Source organism: Hemitrygon akajei, chromosome 23 (genome assembly GCF_048418815.1).
Source record: "Hemitrygon akajei chromosome 23, sHemAka1.3, whole genome shotgun sequence".
NCBI lineage: Eukaryota > Metazoa > Chordata > Chondrichthyes > Myliobatiformes > Dasyatidae > Hemitrygon > Hemitrygon akajei.
In genome coordinates this window covers 12,711,960-12,734,024 of record NC_133146.1, presented here as the reverse complement: position 1 = coordinate 12,734,024, position 22,065 = coordinate 12,711,960, and the positions used below count along the sequence as shown (strand labels likewise).

The following is a 22,065-nucleotide window of genomic DNA, read 5'->3' as shown; positions in this document are numbered from 1 at the left end:
TGGTGTTCCACAGGGATCTGTGCTGGGACCTCTGCTGTTTGTGATGCACTTAAATGACCTGGATGGAAATGTAACAGACACAAAATGCTGGAGGAACTCAGCAGGCCAGGCAGCATCTATGGCAAAGAGTAAATAGTCAACGTTTCATGCCGAGATCCTTCATCAGGACTGAAAAAAAGATTAAGAGTCAGAGTAAGAAGGTAGGGAGGGGAGAGAAACACGAGGTGATCGGTGAAACCGGGAGGGGGAGGGGTGAAGTAAAGAGCTGGGAAGTTGATCATTGAAAGAGATACAGGGCTGGAGGAGGGGGAATCTGATAGAAGGGGACAGAAGCCATGGAAGAAATGGAAAGGGAGGAGCACCAGAGGGAGACGATGGGCAGGTAAGGAGATAAGGTGAGAGAGGGAAAAGGGGGATGGGGGATGGGGAATGGTGTGGGGGGAGGGGGGGGTCAATTACCAGAAGTTCAAGAAATTGATGTTCATGCCATTGGGTTGGAGGCTACCCAGACGGAATACAAAGTGTTGCTCCTCCAACCTGAGTGTGGCCTCTTCACAGCAGTAGAGGAGGCCATGGACTGTTCTTGTCAGAATGGGAACGGGAAGTAGAATTGAACTGGGAGGCTATTGGGAGATCCTGCTCCTTCTGGCAGACAGAACATAGGTGCTCAGCAAAGTGGTCTCCCAATCCTCCTTGAATCTCACCGATATACAGGAGGCCACATTGGGAGTACCAGACAAAGTGGATGACCCCAGCAGACTCACAGGTAAAGTGTTCCTCATCTGGAAGGCCTGTTTGGGGCCCTGAATGGTAGTGGGGGAGGAGGTGTAGGGGCAGGAGCAGCACTTGTTCCTCTTGCAAGGATAAGTGTCAGGACAGAGATCAGTGGGGAGGGATGAATGGACAAGGGAGTCATGTAAGAGAGTATGCCCTGTGGAAAGCAGAAAGTGAGAGGGAGGGAGGGAAAGATGTGTTTGGTGGTGAGATCTCGGAAATGGCGGAATTCAGAGAATTACACGCTGGACACGGAGGCTGATAGGGTGGTATATGAGGACAAGATGAATCCCATCCCTGGTGGGGTGGCAGGTAGATGGGGTGAGGGCAAACATGTGTGAAATGGAAGAGGTGTGGGTGAGGGCAGCATTGATGGTGGAGGAAGGAGGATATCTAATTAGTTCTGGAATGAAAAGCCTCACCTTGAGAGCAGATGCTGCAGAGACGGAAGAACTGAGAAAAGGGGATGGCATTTTTACAAGTGACAGGGTGGCAAGACAATAGTCCAGATGGCTGTGAGCATCAGTGGGTTTATGAAAAAAGATATCAGTGTGGATAAACCGTCTCTAAAGATAGAGACAGGGAAATCAAGAAAAGGGAGGAAGGTGTTGGAGATGGACCAGGTAAATTTGAGGGCAGGGTTGAAGCTGGGGGCAACGTTAATGAAATCAACGAGCTCAGCATGAGTGCCGGAAGTAGTTGTCTATGTAGTGTAGGAAAAGTAGGGGAGTGACACCAGTGTAGGCTTGGAACATAGACTGTTCAAAATGTAAAGAGGTAGGTTAGTAAATTTGCGGATGATACCAGGATCGGTGGAGTTGTGAACAGTGTAGAAGACCGGCAAAGAATACAGTGTGATATAAATGAGTTATAGATTTGGGCAGGGAAATGGCAGATGGAGTTTAACTCAAATAAATGTGAGGTGTTGCACCTCGATAAGGCAGATGCAAGGAGATAGTACACTGTTCAGGGCAAAATCATTAACAGTGTTGCTGAGCAGAGAGATCTTGGGATCCAAGTTCATGGCTCCGGTAACACAGGTCAATAAGTGGTTAAGAAGGCTTATGGAATGCTTGCTTTTATTAGTCAAGGTATTAGTTCAAAAGTCAGGAGGTGATGTTGCAAATTTATGAAACTCTGGTGATGCCACATCTGGAGAATGCATATAGATCTGGTTGCCCCACTGTAGGAGGGATGTTGAGGCTTTGGAGAGAGTGCAGAAGAGGTTTTATATCAATCATATATCTATATCAACAATCAGATGATAATGTGGTTAACTGGATCAGCAGATCTGTGGATGACACCAAGATTGGAGGTGTAGTGGTTAACAATGAACACTACCAAAGCCTGCAGTGGAACCTGGACCAGCTGGAAAAATGGCAGATAGAATTTAATGGAGTGTAATAAAGTGTGAGGTTTTCCACGTCGAGAGGATCAACTAGGGTAGATCTTAGATGGTGAGTGGTAGGGTACTGAGGAGTATGGTAGAACAACAGGATCTGGGAATGGAGATCCATAATTACTTGAAAGTAGATAGGGTCACAAAGAAAGCTTTTGGCACATTGGCCTTTATAAATCAATTCATCGAGTACTAGAGTTGGGATGTTATATTGGAATTGTACCAGATGTTGGTGAGGCCAATTTGGAGTACTGGGTACAATTTTGGCTACCTGCCAACAGGAAAGATGTAAACAAGTTTGAAAGAGTGCAGAGACAATTTACAAGGACGCTGCTGGGACTTGAGAATCTGGCTAGTAGGGAAAGGTTGAATAGGGCAGGACTTTATTTGCTTTAAGGAGAGATTCAATAGAGGTATTCAAAATGATGAGGGGTGGAGACAGGTAAAAGCAAGCAGCCTTTTTCCACTGAGCTTGAGTGAGACCATAACTAGAGGTCAATAGGTTTCAACAGGTACATTTAATGTCAGAGAAATGTATACAATATACATCCTGAAGTTCTTTTTCTTCGCAAACATCCATGAAAACAGAGGAGTGCCCCGAAGAATGAATGACAGTTAAACGTTAGAACCCCAAAGCACCCCCCCCAGTTCCCCCTCCCAATCACAAGCGGCAGCAAAGCAACAACCCCCCCCCACCAGCAGCAAAAAAAAAGCATTGGTGCCCCCACCACTGAGCAGTCAATCGTGCAGCAAAGCATCAATAAAGATACCGACTTGCAGCACCCCAAAGACTACTCATTCACCCAGTAGTTCGACATACCACAGGCTCTCTCTCTCTTCCCTAATAAGGGAAAAAGAGGTGTCAAGAGGTGTCCCCATTCCACAGGAGACATAACAAGCAACTGGCTGATTTATGGTGTTAAAAGTCAGTTGTGTCGCTTTTTCCGAGCTCTGCCCAGAGAGTCAGCCCCAGAAAGGCTCAGGTCTCTGGACACACAACACCCCCCCCCCCCCGCCCCGGCAGCTAATCCGCTGCTCCCGATGTTCCACGTTCTCCCGCAACACCTCAGTCAGGGGCACCGGCCTGGAATCAGCCCGTCTCCAGAGCCACGGAAATTCGGAACCCTGAAGGCGCGCTAGCCTTCCAGGCCGCGTCCTTGGAATATCGAAAAGCGACCGGCCATGAGGCCCTGAGAGCGGGTCCCATTCCCGCAAGGGTTAAGGGTAAAAGGTGAAATGTTTATTTAGAGTGTTACGTACCCGTGACACGTGACAGTGGTACCCTTGTCACATGACTGGGGTTGAAGTTATACTGGACATGAGGTAATGGTTTTGTGATGGTGGAGTGATGTCATTTTCCTGCCAGTAGAGGTCATGTGACAGGTTTTTTCTACAGGGTATAAAAGGAAGACCCACCCTGTCAGGTGGGGCAGTTCGTGGCGGAATTTGCTAAGATGACTTCATGTCACTGCGTGATTTAATGTGATGTCGCAGTTTAGTTAAAAATGAAGTTTTATATAATGCCTAAAGTTTAAAAGGTCACTGCCAACGGTTTCTTTGCTAATGGAGAGTGAAGAAAAGTTTGGAAGATAAAGATCGAGGAAAATCGATTTTCGACGGTGGATTGATTTTGACCTTGTTTGATCCTCATTCGGAAGGATTTCGTTTACTATTCTCGTGTTAGTCTCCGCTGGAAATAGCGGGAGATTGAGAATAGTGTGGAAGAGAGGTCAGTACCTTTAAACCGTTATATTTAATAAAATTCGACGTGGAAAAGTTCGACGCCGGGGAATCGAAGGACATCGACGTGGAAGAGAATTTACATCGCTTTAAAAAGTCTCTCCTTTTAAAAGTACCGTGAGCTTTTGAACTTTCGGCATATCGTTCTAAAGAACTGTTTTCTTTCGGCATATCGTTCTAAAGAACTGTTTTTTCCCAATACCGCTTTAAAGACTGTTTGGGACTGCAAAGCTATTAAGAACTGTGAATGTGTCGCACAGCAGCTGTTTTCCGATTACGTTTGGGTTTGTTTACTTTTGAGGGGGTTTGTTTCAGTGTTTAATAAACATGTTATTTGTTGTTAAACCCTTGCCTAGCTCATCTATATTTATTGTTGCCTGAATACGTAACAAGAGGAACATGAGGGAGAACATCTTCACTCAGAGGATGGTGTGAGTGCGGAATGGACTACCAGAGCAAGTGGTCGATTTCAACATTTAAGAGAAATTTGGTTAAGTATATGGATGAGAGTGTTTGATCCAGATGCAGTTTAGTGGGACCAGGCAGATTACTGGTTCGGCAAAAACTCAATGGGCCGAAGGGCCTTCTCCTGTGCTGTATGACTCGATGGGTAGGCTGATTTGGTCGAATACTGGTTAGAGGTCTGCACGTACCTTGCTGATGTTCAGGTAATCATCCAGGTTAAAGCTGAGACCCAGGTTTAAGGCTTTCCACGCTGAGGTATTGTTCTGGCAGTCGCTGTGTGCAGAGAAAGAGTTTGTCAGGTGCAAGGTCCCAAAGCAAGTAACACAGTTGAGTCTGCTGTCATATGCACAAGCACGCGTGAGATTAGGTCCAATGAAAAACTTACTTGCAGTAGCACCACAGGTACATAGCGTCAGGTAATCAGAATTCAGGAGAAAAACATAAATTAAACACAAGTTCTTCAAAACTTTCTGAATACAAAAATTACAAAGTCTACTTTAGTGCAAAGTGATCATACTGTTGTTAAGCTCTTGTGATTAGGATTGTGCTGGTTGGTCCAAGAACCAAAAGGTTAAAGGGAAGAGAAAGGGAGGCTCTTCTAGTTGTCACCAATTTCTCATTCCCATTCCAACACGTCTGCCCACGGCCTCCTCTACTGCCGCAATGAATCCCAACTGAGGTTGGAGGTGCAATGCCTCATTTTCCATCTGGGTAGCTGATGCACCATCAATAACTCTCGGAGACGGGAGGCAAAAGATAGGCTTTTGTTTTAACATGATCACGACATCTTGGAGACTGAGGGAGGAGCAGTGCCTCCAATTGCCTTTATACAGGGGTCTGTGGGAGGAGCCACAGGAGCAGTCAGCAGGGGGTCTGTGGGAGGAGCCACAGGAGCAGTCAGCGGGGGGTCTGTGGGAGGAGCCACAGGAACAGTCAGCAGGGGTCAGTGGGAGGAGTCACAGGAGCAGTCAGCAGGGGTCTGTGGGAGGAGCCACAGGAGCAGTCAGCGGGGGGTCTGTGGGAGGAGCCACAGGAGCAGTCAGCAGGGGGGTCTGTGGGAGGAGCCACAGGAGCAGTCAGCAGGGGTCTGTGGGAGGAGTCACAGGAGCAGTCAGCGGGGGGGGGGGGGGGGGGTTGTGTGTCCAGACATGTATACACATAGTTCACCACAGTAGCCTCCAAGTACAGTAGATGGCACAAACATAGATTTCTCCAACTTCTGGTAATCTCTTCCCCCTCCCACTTCTTTCACTTTCCATTCCCCATTCTGGTTCCCGTCTCACTCCTTCCCTTCTCTTCACCTCCCTCTGGTTTTGCGACACTTCCCCTTTCTTCCATGGTCCACTGTCCTGTCTTATCAGATTCCTTCTTCTTCAGCCCTTTTAGCTCTTCCAGCTGCCACTTCAAACCCCACATTGAGAGGGATAATACACCAACTGCTGTGGAATGGCAGAGCAGACTTGATGGGCTGAATAGCCTAATTCTGTGCCTTTGTCTTATGGCCTGAGTGGTGAGGGTCTTTGCTTGCCTGAGGCAGTGCTCCTCATAAGTGTGCTCAGTGGAGGGGAGGGCTTTATCTGTGTTGCACGGGTACGTCCAGCAACTTTGTGCAGCCTGTTCCATTGTTGAAAATTGGTGTTTCCACACCGGGCTGTGATACAACCAATTAGGATACTCTCCACTGTGCATCTCTAGAGTCTCAGCTCAAGAGCAGTAAGGGGCATGTCACGTTGGCGTTGCCACTGACGTTGATATTGTGCGGAATTAACTTAAAAGTACTAACTGGTACACGGTGCTGATGTTGAGGCTGGTGTCCTTCAGTCCGAGAGCCTCTCCCAAGTTGATCTGGTCCAACATTCCCACATCTTCCATTACCTGTAACACAACCAGATGGTTCAGATGTTACAGTTATAGGGAGGATGACTGTGCGCCTGCACAGGGCTTATCAAACCCCCCAAAGCCCCTAGACAAGGTAGTACAGAATAAGAATAAAGATTGATTTATTTCTGCCTGCTGTGGTCAAAGTTTCTCTATATTTTTCTCTTCCCCCATTTTCCTCCATGAACTTCTGTCACCATGGATTCGGTGCCTCTGGATGGTAGATCACGGGAGTGTGCACACTGCCACCTGGTGGCAGTGCGCAGTGCTGACCAGATGCTGACTCGAGGGGCATGATGTAACAGGAGCCTCCAGAGAATGCTGCCACTTGACAATACAACAGCTGATGGAGGACCTCAGCGCGTGGCGAGGGAAATGGATGCACCACGACCCTTCATCAGGACTGGAAAGGGAGGGGGGCCTGATGCTGGAGAAAATCCAGAGAGTGTCAGAATGGGAAAGCGGAAGTGAGACAGCGAAAGAGAGGAAGACAGAGAGGAAGTGACAAGAGACAGGAAGAGAGAGTGAACGAGGGTGGGAGAGGGGACTGAAAGAGAGAAAAAAGATTTGAGGAACAGGAGAGGATTGGAGATGGACAGGCTGAGGATGGGAAATAATGGAATGGGTGGAAGGAACAAGTGAAGGGATTTCAGTCAGTGAAGAGATGAAGAAGAGTGGTGGTCAGACTGAAGTTCATAGACAATGAGATTACGGGAGAAATTTTACCTGAAACAATTCTCCACCGTACCAGGGCTTGCAAACCAACGAGTAGACATTGCCGCCCACGAGGAACAAGATTAAGACCAGGAGGATCAGGAGCCAGAAGAAGATGAAGCTGAAGCCGACTCCCCTGTTGGAGCAGAGGTTGGAGCTGGTGAGGGTCACTCCGTATGGAGGGATGGAACACTCCCAGAGCACAGCCCCTGAAACTCCCTCGAGATGCTCCCCGTTTTCACCCCCTCACACCTCCCCCCCCCCCCATGGCAACAGCACTTGTGCGTTCCAGCAATGTAACTGGACACGGAGGTTCTGTGTTCATTGTTGGCCAGCCCCCTGGTGAGGTCTATTAGTCAGAATTAAATAAGAAACTTCAGAGAACATCGGAGCACATTTTCCCTGGACGAGAAAGGACTTTTCTCTGAGGGTCTAAGTTCTCATTTTGAAGCCAAGTAATTTTATTGTCACGGTGAAAGGAAATTTGTTTCTTCCCTAGTTCAACAGAATGGACTCCTGGCTTCAATAAACCTCATCATGGCCTTGAACGTTATTGCCTGCCACTGTCAGACTTTATTCTGCACCCTGTTCTTCTTTTCTCTTGAACACACAAGAGATCTGCAGATGCTGGAAATCTTGAGCAACGCGTACAAAATGCCGGAGGAACTCAGCAGCTCGGACAGCATCTATGGAGGGGAATAAACATTAACTGTTTATTCCCCTCCTTCGTCTGTGGAGAATAAGCAGCCAATGTTGCAGGCCGAGACCTTTCATCAGGAATGGAAAGGATAGGGGCCTGTTGCCAGTGAAAGGCAGAGAGACACTATTGTGATGAAATGATCTGTATGGAAGGCCTGCAAGACAAGTTTTCACTTTACCTCAGTACACATGACATTATAAATCCATTTCCCAATTTAAATATAGGCACCCGTTAGTCTCGAGAGACCATGGACTTGCACCTTGGAAAGTTTCCAGGGCACAAGCCTGGGCAAGGTTGTATGGAAGACCGGCAGTTGCCCAAGCTGCAAGTCTCCCCTCTCCACACCACCAATGTTGTCCAAGAGAAGGGCACTAGGACCCAAGCAGAGCAATGTGTGGTTAAGTGCCTTCCTCAAGGACACAACACACTGCCTCAGCTGAGGCTCGAACTAATGACCTTCAGATCACTAGAACAACGCTTTAACCACTTGGCCACATGCCAATTTACCCAATTTACCAATTTACCTCATTTTTATTCAACTTTGGAATTTCAGATCAATCAGGCTCTGACACGGCTGCAATGTTAAAAAAAATAAAGATTTTCCCCTCAAAGTTTAGGCCTGGTGGTCGAGGTCCCTGCCTCAGGAGGTGCAGAAGTCAGAGGTTTGCTGTTTAAGGGCCTGGGTCAGGGACGGGAGGATGGGACACCGGAGGCAGCCCGTGCCCGGCGCTGGGGGACTGACTGTGTGCCTGAGTGGATGGGAGGGAGGAATAGGCCCTTTGTGCTGTCGGCTTTGCTTTGTTGCTGCAGATTCTTGCTGATGGTGGTGGGCGTGCGCCTGTTGGTGTCAGAATGTGCGGCGACTCTTGCAGGCTGCCCCCAAGGTTTCATTACTTCACTGTTTGTTTCCATGTACGTGCAATAAACAAATGAATCTGAGTCTAACAACCAAAAGCTGCAATCTAAAATCTGGAATCTGAAATCCTTACGCCATGAGGAAGTTCCCGCCAGCGTGGGACGCAGAGTTTCTCTGACAGGGGTCCACGCTGGCTTTGAGGCAGGCTGTTCCCAGCAGGAGGCCAAAGCAGTTACAGACCACAATCAGGAGAACTATACAGGACAGCACGATCCCAACAATCCACCTGAAATACGGGAACAACAGGACAGAGTCAGCACACACACACGGTTCCCCGGAGAGGAACCCAAGAGACAGTGTAGAATTGGGGAGAGGGAGAGTCACAGCGGGGAGAGGGGGAGGGGGAGTTACAGTGGGGGGGGGAGTTACAGGGGGTGAGGGGGAGGGAGAGTCACAGCGGGGAGAGGCGGAGGGAGAGTCACAGCGGGGAGAGGGGGAGGGGGAGTTACAGGGGGTGAGGGGGAGGGGGAGTCACAGTGGGGGGAGGGGGAGGGAGAGTTACAGCTGGGTGAGAGGGAGGGGGAGTTACAGTGGGGGAGGGGGAGTCACAGCGGGGAGAGGGGGAGGGGAAGTTACGGGGGTGAGGGGAAGTGGGAGTTACAGTGGGGAGAGGGGAAGGGGGAGTTACAGCGGGGTGAGGGGGTGGGGGAAGTGGGAGTTACAGTGGGGTGAGGGGGAGGGGGAGTCACAGCGGGGTGAGGGGGAGGGGAAGTTATGGGGGTGAGGGGAAGTGGGAGTTACAGTGGGGAGAGGGGAAGGGGGAGTTACAGTGGGGTGAGGGGGAGGGGAGTTACAGTGGGGAGAGGGGAAGGGGGAGTTACAGTGGGGTGAGGGGGAGGGGAGTTACAGTGGGTGAGGGGGGAGGGGAAGTTATGGGGGTGAGGGGAAGTGGGAGTTACAGTGGGGGAGGGGGAGTCACAGCGGGGAGAGGAGGAGGGGAAGTTATGGGGGTGAGGGGAAGTGGGAGTTACAGTGGGGAGAGGGGAAGGGGGAGTTACAGTGGGGTGAGGGGGAGGGGAGTTACAGTGGGGGAGGGGGAGGGAAAGTTACGGGGGTGAGGGGAAGTGGGAGTTACAGTGGGGTGAGGGGGTGGGGAAGTTACAGCGGGGTGAGGGGGTGGGGGAAGTGGGAGTTACAGTGGGGTGAGGGGGTGGGGGAGTTACAGCGGGGTGAGGGGGTGGGGGAAGTGGGAGTTACAGTGGGGGAGGGGGAGTCACAGCGGGGAGAGGGGGAGGGGAAGTTACGGGGGTGAGGGGAAGTGGGAGTTACAGCGGGGTGAGGGGGTGGAGGAGTTACAGTGGGGTGGGGGGAGGAGGAACAGTGGGTTGAGGGGGTGGGGGAAGTGGGAGTTACAGTGGGGGAGGGGGAGGGTAAGTTACGGGGGTGAGGGGAAGTGGGAGTTACAGTGGGAGGGGGGAGGGGAAGTTACGGGGGTGAGGGGAAGTGGGAGTTACAGTGGGGTGAGGGGGTGGGGGAGTTACAGAGGGGTGAGGGGGTGGGGGAAGTGGGAGTTACAGTGGGGTGAGGGGGTGGGGGAGTTACAGAGGGGTGAGGGGGTGGGGGAAGTGGGAGTTACAGTGGGGTGAGGGGGGTGGGGGAGTTACAGAGGGGTGAGGGGGTGAGGGGAAGTGGGAGTTACAGTGGGAGAGGGGGAGGGGAAGTTACGGGGGTGAGGCGAAGTGGGAGTTACAGTGGGGTGAGGGGGGTGGGGGAGTTACAGCGGGGTGAGGGGGTGGGGGAAGTGGGAGTTACAGTGGGGGAGGGGGAGTCACAGCGGGGAGAGGGGGAGGGGAAGTTACGGGGGTGAGGGGAAGTGGGATTTACAGCGGGGGTGAGGGGGAGGAGGAGTTACAGTGGGGTGGGGGGAGGAGGAGTTACAGTGGGGTGAGGGGGTGGGGGAAGTGGGAGTTACAGTGGGGGAGGGGGGAGGGTAAGTTACGGGGGTGAGGGGAAGTGGGAGTTACAGTGGGAGGGGGGAGGGGAAGTTACGGGGGTGAGGGGAAGTGGGAGTTACAGTGGGGTGAGGGGGTGGGGGAGTTACAGAGGGGTGAGGGGGTGGGGGAAGTGGGAGTTACAGTGGGGTGAGGGGGTGGGGGAGTTACAGAGGGGTGAGGGGGTGGGGGAAGTGGGAGTTACAGTGGGGTGAGGGGGGTGGGGGAGTTACAGAGGGGTGAGGGGGTGAGGGGAAGTGGGAGTTACAGTGGGAGAGGGGGAGGGGAAGTTACGGGGGTGAGGCGAAGTGGGAGTTACAGTGGGGTGAGGGGGTGGGGGAGTTACAGAGGGGTGAGGGGGTGGGGGAAGTGGGAGTTACAGTGGGAGAGGGGGAGGGGAAGTTACGGGGGTGAGGGGAAGTGGGAGTTACAGTGGGGTGAGGGGGTGGGGGAGTTACAGAGGGGTGAGGGGGTGAGGGGAAGTGGGAGTTACAGTGGGAGAGGGGGAGGGGAAGTTACGGGGGTGAGGCGAAGTGGGAGTTACAGTGGGGTGAGGGGGTGGGGGAGTTACAGAGGGGTGAGGGGGTGAGGGGAAGTGGGAGTTACAGTGGGAGAGGGGGAGGGGAAGTTACGGGGGTGAGGGGAAGTGGGAGTTACAGTGGGGTGAGGGGGTGGGGGAGTTACAGAGGGGTGAGGGGGTGGGGGAAGTGGGAGTTACAGTGGGGTGAGGGGGTGGGGGAGTTACAGAGGGGTGAGGGGGTGAGGGGAAGTGGGAGTTACAGTGGGAGAGGGGGAGGGGAAGTTACGGGGGTGAGGGGAAGTGGGAGTTACAGTGGGGTGAGGGGGTGGGGGAGTTACAGAGGGGTGAGGGGGTGGGGGAAGTGGGAGTTACAGTGGGGTGAGGGGGTGGGGGAGTTACAGAGGGGTGAGGTGGTGGGGGAAGTGGGAGTTACAGTGGGGTGAGGGGGTGGGGGAGTTACAGAGGGGTGAGGGGGTGGGGGAAGTGGGAGTTACAGTGGGGGAGGGGGAGTCACAGCGGGGAGAGGGGGAGGGGAAGTTACGGGGGTGAGGGGAAGGGGGAGTTACAGCAGGGTGAGGAGAAGGGGGAGTTACAGCAGGGTGAGGGGGAGTTACAGTGGGGTGGGGGGAGGAGGAGTTACAGTGGGGGAGGGGAGGGGGAGTCTCAGTGGGGTGAGGGGAAGGGGGAGTTACAGCGGGGTGAGTGGAGGGGGAGTTACAGCGGTGTGAGGGGGAGGGGGAGTTACAGCAGGGTGAAGGGGAGGGGAGTTACAGTGAGGTGATGGGGAGGGGAGTTACAGTGGGTTGAGGGGGAGGGGAGTTACAGCAGGGTGAGGGGGTGGGGAGGGGGAGTTAAGGGGGTGAAGGGAGGGGGAGTTACAGGGGGTGAGGGGAAGGGGAGGGGAGTTACAGTGGGGTGAGGGGGAGGGGGATAGACAGCGGGGTGAAAGGGAGGGGAAGGGAAGTTACGGCTGGATGAGGGGAGGGTGAGTCACAGTGGGGTGAGGGGGAGGGGGAGTTACAGTGGGGTGAGGGGGAGGGGAGTTACAGTGGGGTGAGGGGGAGGGGAGTTACAGCTGGGTGAGAGGGAGGGGGAGTTACAGTGGGGTGAGGGGAGGGTGAGTCACAGTGGGGTGAGGGGGAGGGGGAGTTACAGGGGGTTGAGAGGGAGGGGGAGTTACAGCTGGGTGAGAGGGAGGGGGAGTTACAGTGGGGTGAGGGGGAGTTACAGCGGTGTGAGGGGTGGGGTCAGAGCAGTGTGAGGGGGAATTACAGTGGGGTGAGGGGGAGGGGGAGTTACAGCAGAGTGAGGGGGAGGGGAGGGGGTCACAGCAGGGTGAGTGGAAGGGGAGTTACAGTGGTGTATGGGGGAGGGGGAGTTACAGTGGGTTGAGGGTAAGGGGCAGTTACAGTAGGGTGAGGGGAGGGGAGTTACAGCAGGGTGAGGGGGAGGGGAATAGACAGCGGGGTGAGGGGAAGGGGAGTTACAGCTGGATGAGGGGAGGGGGAGTTACAGGGGGTGAGGGGGAGGGGAGTGGAGTTACAGTGGGGTGAGGGGGTGGGGGATAGACAGCGGGGTGAAAGGGAGTGGAAGGGGAGTTACGGCTGGATGAGGGGAGGGGGAGTTACGGGGGGTGAGAGGGAGCGGAGTTACAGTGGGTGAGGGGGAGGGGAGTTACAGTGGGGTGAGGGGGAGGGGAGTTACAGTGGGGTGAGAGGGAGGGGGAGTTACAGTGGGGTGAGGGGAGGGTGAGTCACAGTGGGGTGAGGGGGAGGGGGAGTTACAGTGGGTGAGAGGGAGGGGGAGTTACAGTGGGGTGAGGGGAGGGTGAGTCACAGTGGGGTGAGGGGGAGGGGGAGTTACAGTGGGTGAGAGGGAGGGGGAGTTACAGTGGGGTGAGGGGAGGGTGAGTCACAGTGGGGTGAGGGGGAGGGGAGTTACAGTGGGTGAGAGGGAGGGGGAGTTACAGTGGGGTGAGGGGAGGGTGAGTCACAGTGGGGTGAGGGGGAGGGGGAGTTACAGTGGGGTGAGAGGGAGGGGGAGTTACAGTGGGGTGAGGGGGAGTTACAGCGGTGTGAGGGGGAGGGGGAGTTACAGTGGGGTGAGAGGGAGGGGGAGTTACAGTGGGGTGAGGGGGAGGGGGAGTTACAGTGGGGTGAGGGGGAGGGGGAGTTACAGTGGGGTGAGGGGAGGGTGAGTCACAGTGGGGTGAGGGGGAGGGGGAGTTACAGTGGGGTGAGAGGGAGGGGGAGTTACAGTGGGGTGAGGGGGAGTTACAGCGGTGTGAGGGGGAGGGGGAGTTACAGTGGGGTGAGAGGGAGGGGGAGTTACAGTGGGGTGAGAGGGAGGGGGAGTTACAGTGGGGTGAGGGGGAGTTACAGCGGTGTGAGGGGTGGGGTCAGAGCAGTGTGAGGGGGAATTACAGTGGGGTGAGGGGGAGGGGGAGTTACAGCAGAGTGAGGGGGAGGGGAGGGGGTCACAGCAGGGTGAGTGGAAGGGGAGTTACAGTGGTGTATGGGGGAGGGGGAGTTACAGTGGGTTGAGGGTAAGGGGCAGTTACAGTAGGGTGAGGGGAGGGGAGTTACAGCAGGGTGAGGGGGAGGGGAGGGGAGGGGGAGTTAAGGGGGTGAAGGGAGGGGGAGTTACAGGGGGTGAGGGGAAGGGGAATAGACAGCGGGGTGAGGGGAAGCGGAGTTACAGCTGGGTGAGGGGAGGGGGAGTTACAGGGGGTGAGGGGGAGGGGAGGGGAGGGGGAGTTAAGGGGGTGAAGGGAGGGGGAGTTACAGTGGGGTGAGGGGGAGGGGAATAGACAGCGGGGTGAGGGGAAGCGGAGTTACAGCTGGGTGAGGGGAGGGGGAGTTACAGGGGGTGAGGGGGAGGAGGAGTTACAGCAGGGGGAGGGGGAGGGGGAGTTACAGTGGGGTGAGGGGGAGGGGAGTTACAGCAGGGTGAGGGGGAGGGGAGGTGGAGTTAAGGGGGTGAAGGGAGGGGGAGTTACAGGGTGTGAGGGGGAGGGGTAGTTACAACAGGGGGAGGGGGAGGGGTGTTACAGTGGGGTGAGGGGGAGGGGAGTTACAGCAGGGTGAGGGGGAGGGGAGTTACAGTGGGGTGAGGGGAGGGGGAGTTACAGTGGGGTGAGGGGGAGGGGGAGTCACAGTGTGTTGAGGGGGAGGGGAGGGGGTCACAGCAGGGTGAGTGGAAGGGGAGTTACAGTGGTGTATGGGGGAGGGGGAGTTACAGTGGGGTGAGGGGGAGGGGAGTTACAGCAGGGTGAGGGGGAGGGGAGTTACAGCGGTGTGAGGGGGAGGGGGAGTTACAGTGGGGAGAGGGGGAGGGGAGTTACAGTGAGGTGAGAGGGAGGGGGAGTTACAGTGGGTTGAGGGGGAGGGGAGTTACAGCAGGGGGAGGGGAGGGGAGGGGAGTTAACGGGGTGAAGGGAGGGGAGTTACAGGGGGTGAGGGGAAGGAGAGTGGAGTTACAGTGGGGTGAGGGGGAGGGGGATAGACAGTGGGGTGAGGGGAAGGGGAGTTACAGCTGGATGAGGGGAGGGGGAGTTACAGGGGGTGAGGGGGAGGGGGAGTTACAGCAGGGGGAGGGGAGGGGGAGTTACAGTGGGGTGAGGGGGAGGGGAGTTACAGCATGGTGAGAGGGAGGGGGGTTACAGTGGGGTGAGGGGGAGGGGAGTTACAGTGGGTTGAGGGGGAGGGGAGTTACAGCAGGGTGAGAGGGAGGGGGAGTTACAGGGGGGTGATGGGGAAGGGAGTTACAGCAGGGTGAGGGGGAGGGGGAGTTACAGTGGGGTGAGGGGGAGGGGAGTCACAGCAGGGGGAGGGGGAGGGGAGCTACAGTGGGGTGAGGGGGAGGGGGATAGACAGCGGGGTGAGAGGGAGGGGGAGTTACAGGGGGTGAGAGGAAGGGGGAGTTACAGTGGGGTGAGAGGGAGCGGAGTTACAGAGGGGTGAGAGGGAGGGGGAGTTACAGTGGGGTGAGGGGGAGGGGAGTTACAGCAGGGTGAGGGGGAGGGGGAGTTACAGTGGGGTGAGGGGAAGGGGAGTTACAGTGTGTTGAGGGGAAGGGGGAGTTACAGCTGGGTGAGAGGTGGGGGAGTTACAGTGGGGTGAGGGGGAGGGGAGTTACAGTGTGTTGAGGGGAAGGGGGAGTTACAGCAGGGTGAGGGGGAGGGGGTTACAGTGGGGTGAGGGGGAGGGGAGTTACAGTGGGGTGAGGGGGAAGGGGAGTTACAGTGTGTTGAGGGGAAGGGGGAGTTACAGCAGGGTGAGAGGGAGGGGGTTACAGTGGGGTGAGGGGGAGGGGAGTTACAGCAGGGTGAGGGGGAGGGGGAGTTACAGTGTGTTGAGGGGAAGGGGGAGTTACAGCAGGGTGAGGGGGAGGGGGTTACAGTGGGGTGAGGGGGAGGGGAGTTACAGTGGGGTGAGGGGGAGGGGGAGTTACAGTGGGATGAGGGGGAGGGGGAGTTACAGCTGGGTGAGTGGGAGGGGGTTACAGTGGGGTGAGGGGGAGGGGAGTTACAGTGGGGTGAGGGGGAGGGGAGTTACAGTGGGGTGAGGGGAAGGGGGAGTTACAGCAGGGTGAGGGGGAGGGGGTTACAGTGGGGTGAGGGGGAGGGGAGTTACAGTGGGGTGAGGGGGAGGGGAGTTACAGTGGGGTGAGGGGAAGGGGGAGTTACAGCAGGGTGAGGGGGAGGGGGTTACAGTGGGGTGAGGGGGAAGGGGAGTTACAGTGTGTTGAGGGGAAGGGGGAGTTACAGCAGGGTGAGGGGGAGGGGAGTTACAGCAGGGTGAGGGGGAGGGGAGTTACAGTGGGGTGAGGGGGAGGGGAGTTACAGTGTGTTGAGGGGAAGGGGGAGTTACAGCTGGGTGAGAGGTGGGGGAGTTACAGTGGGGTGAGGGGGAGGGGAGTTACAGTGTGTTGAGGGGAAGGGGGAGTTACAGCTGGGTGAGAGGTGGGGGAGTTACAGTGGGGTGAGGGGGAGCGGAGTTACAGTGTGTTGAGGGGAAGGGGGAGTTACAGTGGGGTGAGGGGGAGGGGAGTTACAGTGTGTTGAGGGGAGGGTGAGTCACAGTGGGGTGAGGGGGGAGGGGAGTTACAGTGTGTTGAGGGGAAGGGGGAGTTACAGCAGGGTGAGGGGGAGGGGAGTTACAGTGGGGTGAGGGGGAGGGGAGTTACAGTGGGGTGAGGGGGAGGGGGAGTTACAGTGGGGTGAGAGGTGGGGGAGTTACAGTGGGGTGAGGGGGAGGGGAGTTACAGTGTGTTGAGGGGAAGGGGGAGTTACAGCAGGGTGAGGGGGAGGGGAGTTACAGTGTGTTGAGGGGAGGGTGAGTCACAGTGGGGTGAGGGGGGAGGGGAGTTACAGTGTGTTGAGGGGAAGGGGGAGTTACAGCAGGGTGAGGGGGAGGGGAGTTACAGTGGGGTGAGGGGGAGGGGAGTTACAGCAGGGTGAGGGGGGAGGGGAGTTACAGTGTGTTGAGGGGAAGGGGGAGTTACAGCAGGGTGAGGGGGAGGGGGAGTTACAGTGGGGTGAGGGGGAGGGGAGTTACAGCAGGGTGAGGGGGAGGGGGAGTTACAGTGGGGTGTGGGGGAGGGGAGTCACAGCAGGGTGAGGGGGAGGGGGAGTTACAGTGGCGTGAGGGGGAGGGGAGTTACAGTGGGGTGAGGGGGAAGGGGAGTTACAGTGTGTTGAGGGGAAGGGGGAGTTACAGCAGGGTGAGGGGGATGGGGTTACAGTGGGGTGAGGGGGAGGGGAGTTACAGCAGGGTGAGGGGGAGGGGGAGTTACAGTGGGGTGAGGGGGAGGGGAGTCACAGCAGGGTGAGGGGGAGGGGAGTTACAGTGGGGTGAGGGGGAGGGGAGTTACAGCAGGGTGAGGGGGAGGGGGAGTTACAGTGGGGTGAGGGGGAGGGGAGTTACAGCAGGGTGAGGGGGAGGGGGGAGTTACAGTGGGGTGAGGGGGGGGATAGACAGCGGGGTGAGAGGGAGGGGGAGTTACAGGGGGTGAGAGGGAGGGTGAGTTACAGTGGGGTGAGGGGGAGGGGAGTTACAGTGGGGTGAGTGGGAGCGGAGTTACAGTGGGGTGAGAGGTGGGGGAGTTACAGTGGGGTGAGGGGGATGGGAGTTACAGTGGGGTGAGAGGGAGGGGGAGTTATAGTGGGGTGAGAGGGAGGGGAGTCACAGTGGGGTGAGAGGGAGGGGGAGTTACAGCAGGGGGAGGGGAGGGGAGGGGAGTTAACGGGGTGAAGGGAGGGGAGTTACAGGGGGTGAGGGGAAGGAGAGTGGAGTTACAGTGGGGTGAGGGGGAGGGGGATAGACAGTGGGGTGAGGGGAAGGGGAGTTACAGCTGGATGAGGGGAGGGGGAGTTACAGGGGGTGAGGGGGAGGGGGAGTTACAGCAGGGGGAGGGGGAGGGGGAGTTACAGTGGGGTGAGGGGGAGGGGAGTTACAGCATGGTGAGAGGGAGGGGGTTACAGTGGGGTGAGGGGGAGGGGAGTTACAGTGGGTTGAGGGGGAGGGGAGTTACAGCAGGGTGAGAGGGAGGGGGAGTTACAGGGGGGTGATGGGGAAGGGAGTTACAGCAGGGTGAGGGGGAGGGGGAGTTACAGTGGGGTGAGGGGGAGGGGAGTCACAGCAGGGGGAGGGGGAGGGGAGCTACAGTGGGGTGAGGGGGAGGGGGATAGACAGCGGGGTGAGAGGGAGGGGGAGTTACAGGGGGTGAGAGGAAGGGGGGAGTTACAGTGGGGTGAGAGGGAGCGGAGTTACAGAGGGGTGAGAGGGAGGGGGAGTTACAGTGGGGTGAGGGGGAGGGGAGTTACAGCAGGGTGAGGGGAAGGGGAGTTACAGCTGGGTGAGAGGTGGGGGAGTTACAGTGGGGTGAGGGGGAGGGGAGTTACAGTGTGTTGAGGGGAAGGGGGGAGTTACAGCAGGGTGAGGGGGAGGGGGTTACAGTGGGGTGAGGGGGAGGGGAGTTACAGTGGGGTGAGGGGGAAGGGGAGTTACAGTGTGTTGAGGGGAAGGGGGAGTTACAGCAGGGTGAGGGGGAGGGGGTTACAGTGGGGTGAGGGGGAGGGGAGTTACAGTGGGGTGAGGGGGAGGGGAGTTACAGCAGGGTGAGGGGGAGGGGGAGTTACAGTGTGTTGAGGGGAAGGGGGAGTTACAGCAGGGTGAGGGGGAGGGGGTTACAGTGGGGTGAGGGGGAGGGGTGTTACAGTGGGGTGAGGGGGAGGGGGAGTTACAGTGGGATGAGGGGGAGGGGGGAGTTACAGCTGGGTGAGTGGGAGGGGGTTACAGTGGGGTGAGGGGGAGGGGAGTTACAGTGGGGTGAGGGGGAGGGGAGTTACAGTGGGGTGAGGGGAAGGGGGAGTTACAGCAGGGTGAGGGGGAGGGGGTTACAGTGGGGTGAGGGGGAGGGGAGTTACAGTGGGGTGAGGGGGAGGGGAGTTACAGTGGGGTGAGGGGAAGGGGGAGTTACAGCAGGGTGAGGGGGAGGGGGTTACAGTGGGGTGAGGGGGAAGGGGAGTTACAGTGTGTTGAGGGGAAGGGGGAGTTACAGCAGGGTGAGGGGGAGGGGAGTTACAGCAGGGTGAGGGGGAGGGGAGTTACAGTGGGGTGAGGGGGAGGGGGAGTTACAGTGGGGTGAGGGGGAGGGGAGTTACAGTGTGTTGAGGGGAAGGGGGAGTTACAGCTGGGTGAGAGGTGGGGGAGTTACAGTGGGGTGAGGGGGAGGGGAGTTACAGTGTGTTGAGGGGAAGGGGGAGTTACAGCTGGGTGAGAGGTGGGGGAGTTACAGTGGGGTGAGGGGGAGCGGAGTTACAGTGTGTTGAGGGGAAGGGGGAGTTACAGTGGGGTGAGGGGGAGGGGAGTTACAGTGTGTTGAGGGGAGGGTGAGTCACAGTGGGGTGAGGGGGGAGGGGAGTTACAGTGTGTTGAGGGGAAGGGGGAGTTACAGCAGGGTGAGGGGGAGGGGAGTTACAGTGGGGTGAGGGGGGAGGGGAGTTACAGCAGGGTGAGGGGGAGGGGAGTTACAGTGGGGTGAGGGGGAGGGGAGTTACAGTGGGGTGAGGGGGAGGGGGAGTTACAGTGGGGTGAGAGGTGGGGGAGTTACAGTGGGGTGACGGGGAAGGGGAGTTACAGTGTGTTGAGGGGAAGGGGGAGTTACAGCAGGGTGAGGGGGAGGGGGAGTTACAGTGGGGTGAGGGGGAGGGGAGTTACAGCAGGGTGAGGGGGAGGGGGAGTTACAGTGGGGTGAGGGGGAGGGGAGTCACAGCAGGGTGAGGGGGAGGGGGAGTTACAGTGGCGTGAGGGGGAGGGGAGTTACAGTGGGGTGAGGGGGAAGGGGAGTTACAGTGTGTTGAGGGGAAGGGGGAGTTACAGCAGGGTGAGGGGGAGGGGGTTACAGTGGGGTGAGGGGGAGGGGAGTTACAGCAGGGTGAGGGGGAGGGGGAGTTACAGTGGGGTGAGGGGGAGGGGAGTCACAGCAGGGTGAGGGGGAGGGGAGTTACAGTGGGGTGAGGGGGAGGGGAGTTACAGCAGGGTGAGGGGGGAGGGGGAGTTACAGTGGGGTGAGGGGGGGGATAGACAGCGGGGTGAGAGGGAGGGGGAGTTACAGGGGGTGAGAGGGAGGGTGAGTTACAGTGGGGTGAGGGGGAGGGGAGTTACAGTGGGGTGAGTGGGAGCGGAGTTACAGTGGGGTGAGAGGTGGGGGAGTTACAGTGGGGTGAGGGGGAGGGGGAGTTACAGTGGGGTGAGGGGGAGGGGAGTTACAGCAGGGTGAGGGGGAGGGGGAGTTACAGTGGGGTGAGGGGGGGGATAGACAGCGGGGTGAGAGGGAGGGGGAGTTACAGGGGGTGAGAGGGAGGGTGAGTTACAGTGGGGTGAGGGGGAGGGGAGTTACAGTGGGGTGAGTGGGAGCGGAGTTACAGTGGGGTGAGAGGTGGGGGAGTTACAGTGGGGTGAGGGGGAGGGGAGTTACAGTGGGGTGAGTGGGAGCGGAGTTACAGTGGGGTGAGTGGAGGGGGAGTTACAGTGGGGTGAGAGGGAGGGGGAGTTATAGTGGGGTGAGAGGGAGGGGAGTCACAGTGGGGTGAGAGGGAGGGGGAGTTACAGTGGGGTGAGGGGGAGGGGAGTTACAGTGAGGTGAGGGGGAGGGGGAGTTACAGCAGGGTGAGGGGGGAGGGCGAGTTACAGTGGGGTGAGGGGGTGCGGAGTTACGGGGGTGAGAGGGAGGGGGAGTTACAGCATGGGGAGGGGGAGGGGAGTTACAGTAGGGGGAGGGGTAGGGGGAGTTACAGTGGGGTGAGGGGGAGGGAGTTACAGCAGGGGGAGGGGGAGGGGTAGGGGGAGTTACAGTGGGGTGAGGGGGAGGGAGTTACAGCAGGGTGAGGGGGAGGGGAGTTACAGCAGGGTGAGGGGGTTGGGGGAGTTACAGTGGGGTGAGGGGGAAGGGGAGTTACAGTGGATTGAGGGGAAGGGGGAGTTACAGTGGGTTGAGGGGGAGGGGAAGTACAGCAGGGTGAGGGGTTGGGGAGGGGGAGTTAAGGGGGTGAAGGGAGGGGGAGTTACAGGGGGTGAGGGGAAGGGGAGGGGAGTTACAGTGGGGTGAGGGGGAGGGGGATAGACAGCGGGGTGAGGGGGAGGGGAAGGGGAGTTATGGCTGGATGAGGGGAAGGGGAGTTACAGGGGGTGAGAGGGAGGGGGTGTTACAGTGGGGTGAGGGGGGAGGGGAGTTACAGCGGGGTGAGGGGGAGGGGAGTTACAGCTGGGTGAGAGGGAGGGGAGTTACAGTGGGGTGAGTGGGAGGGGAGTTACAGTGGGGTGAGAGGGAGGGGAGTTACAGTGGGGTGAGAGGGGGGAGTTACAGTGGGATGAGGGGGATGGGAGTTACAGTGGGGTGAGAGGGAGGGGAGTTACAGTGGGGTGAGAGGGGGGAGTTACAGTGGGATGAGGGGGATGGGAGTTACAGTGGGGTGAGAGGGAGGGGAGTTACAGTGGGTTGAGAGGGAGGGGGAGTTACAGTGGGGTGAGGGGGAGGGGATTTACAGTGGGGTGAGAGGGAGGGGGAGTTACAGTGGGGTGAGGGGGAGTTACAGTGCGTTGAGGGGAAGGGGGAGTTACAGTGGGGTGAGTGGGAGGGGAGTTACAGCGGGGTGAGGTGGAGGGGGAGTTACTGCAGGGTGAGGGGGAGGGAGTTACAACAGGGGGACGGCGTACCGTGTCAGAGAGTTAGAGCCGGGTGGGGTGGCGGTTAGCTGCATCACACCTCTTTCTGACTCACCTGTATTTATTTGCCTCTTTAACTTGCGGGTAGTATTTTGTTATTGTGCTGTTAATGTTGTCGATCTCAGACGTGATCGAACCTGTTGTGTTTAATATTGGAAACTCCTCTTGGATGTTTTCCACCTGAGTTTGAATATCCGCCAGTCTCTTCTTCACTTCTGCAGGTCACAGAGAAATGCGATTGATGAAGAAAATTTCTCTGAAGGACGGATAGAAGCTGGTGCCACGTACTGGATTTCAGTTTGGGTTTTTAGTTTGGACATACAGTGAAATGTGGAAGCTTTCAGCGAGTGGCGTGAAAAACAAACTACAGACAGTTCTGTGGGCGAAATTGCCTTGTTGATGAGAGAGGTCAGAGGAGAATGGCCAGAGTGGTTTTAGCTGACAGGAAGGTGACAGTAACTCAACCACACGTTACAACAGTGGTGAACAGAGGAACATCTCTGCTCCTTGAGGTGGAAGAGTACAGCCAGTTTAGATCAGGAAATATTGGGGCAGCACAGTAGTGTGGTGCTTAGCACAATGCTTTACGGCACCAGGGACCTGGGTTCAGTTCCCGTCGCTGTCTGTAGGGAGTCTATACGTTCTCCCCGTCACTGTGTGGGTTTCCTCCGAGTGCTCCGGTTTCCTCCCACAGTCCAAAGGCATACGAGTTTGTAGGTTAATTGGTCATTGTAAATTGTCCCATGGTTAGGTCAGGATTAAATCGGGGGATTGCTGGTCAGCGTGGCTCGAAGGGAGA

General features: G+C 57.1%; 1 protein-coding gene across 5 annotated transcripts in view; it reads right to left on the bottom strand.

Moving 5' to 3' along the window:
• Nucleotides 1–22,065, bottom strand: part of LOC140715160 (prominin-1-A-like) — a 134,468-nt gene that overhangs the window by 36,506 nt on the left and 75,897 nt on the right. For all 5 annotated transcript variants that reach the window (XM_073026940.1, XM_073026943.1, XM_073026945.1 and 2 more), the window contains exons 11-15: nucleotides 21,322–21,481; nucleotides 8,660–8,812; nucleotides 6,983–7,106; nucleotides 6,162–6,253; nucleotides 4,567–4,651 (exon numbers count right to left, since the gene is read on the bottom strand). In XM_073026940.1, coding sequence (XP_072883041.1) covers nucleotides 4,567–4,651; nucleotides 6,162–6,253; nucleotides 6,983–7,106; nucleotides 8,660–8,812; nucleotides 21,322–21,481 — 614 coding nt within the window. The remainder of the gene's footprint in view (nucleotides 1–4,566; nucleotides 4,652–6,161; nucleotides 6,254–6,982; nucleotides 7,107–8,659; nucleotides 8,813–21,321; nucleotides 21,482–22,065) is intronic.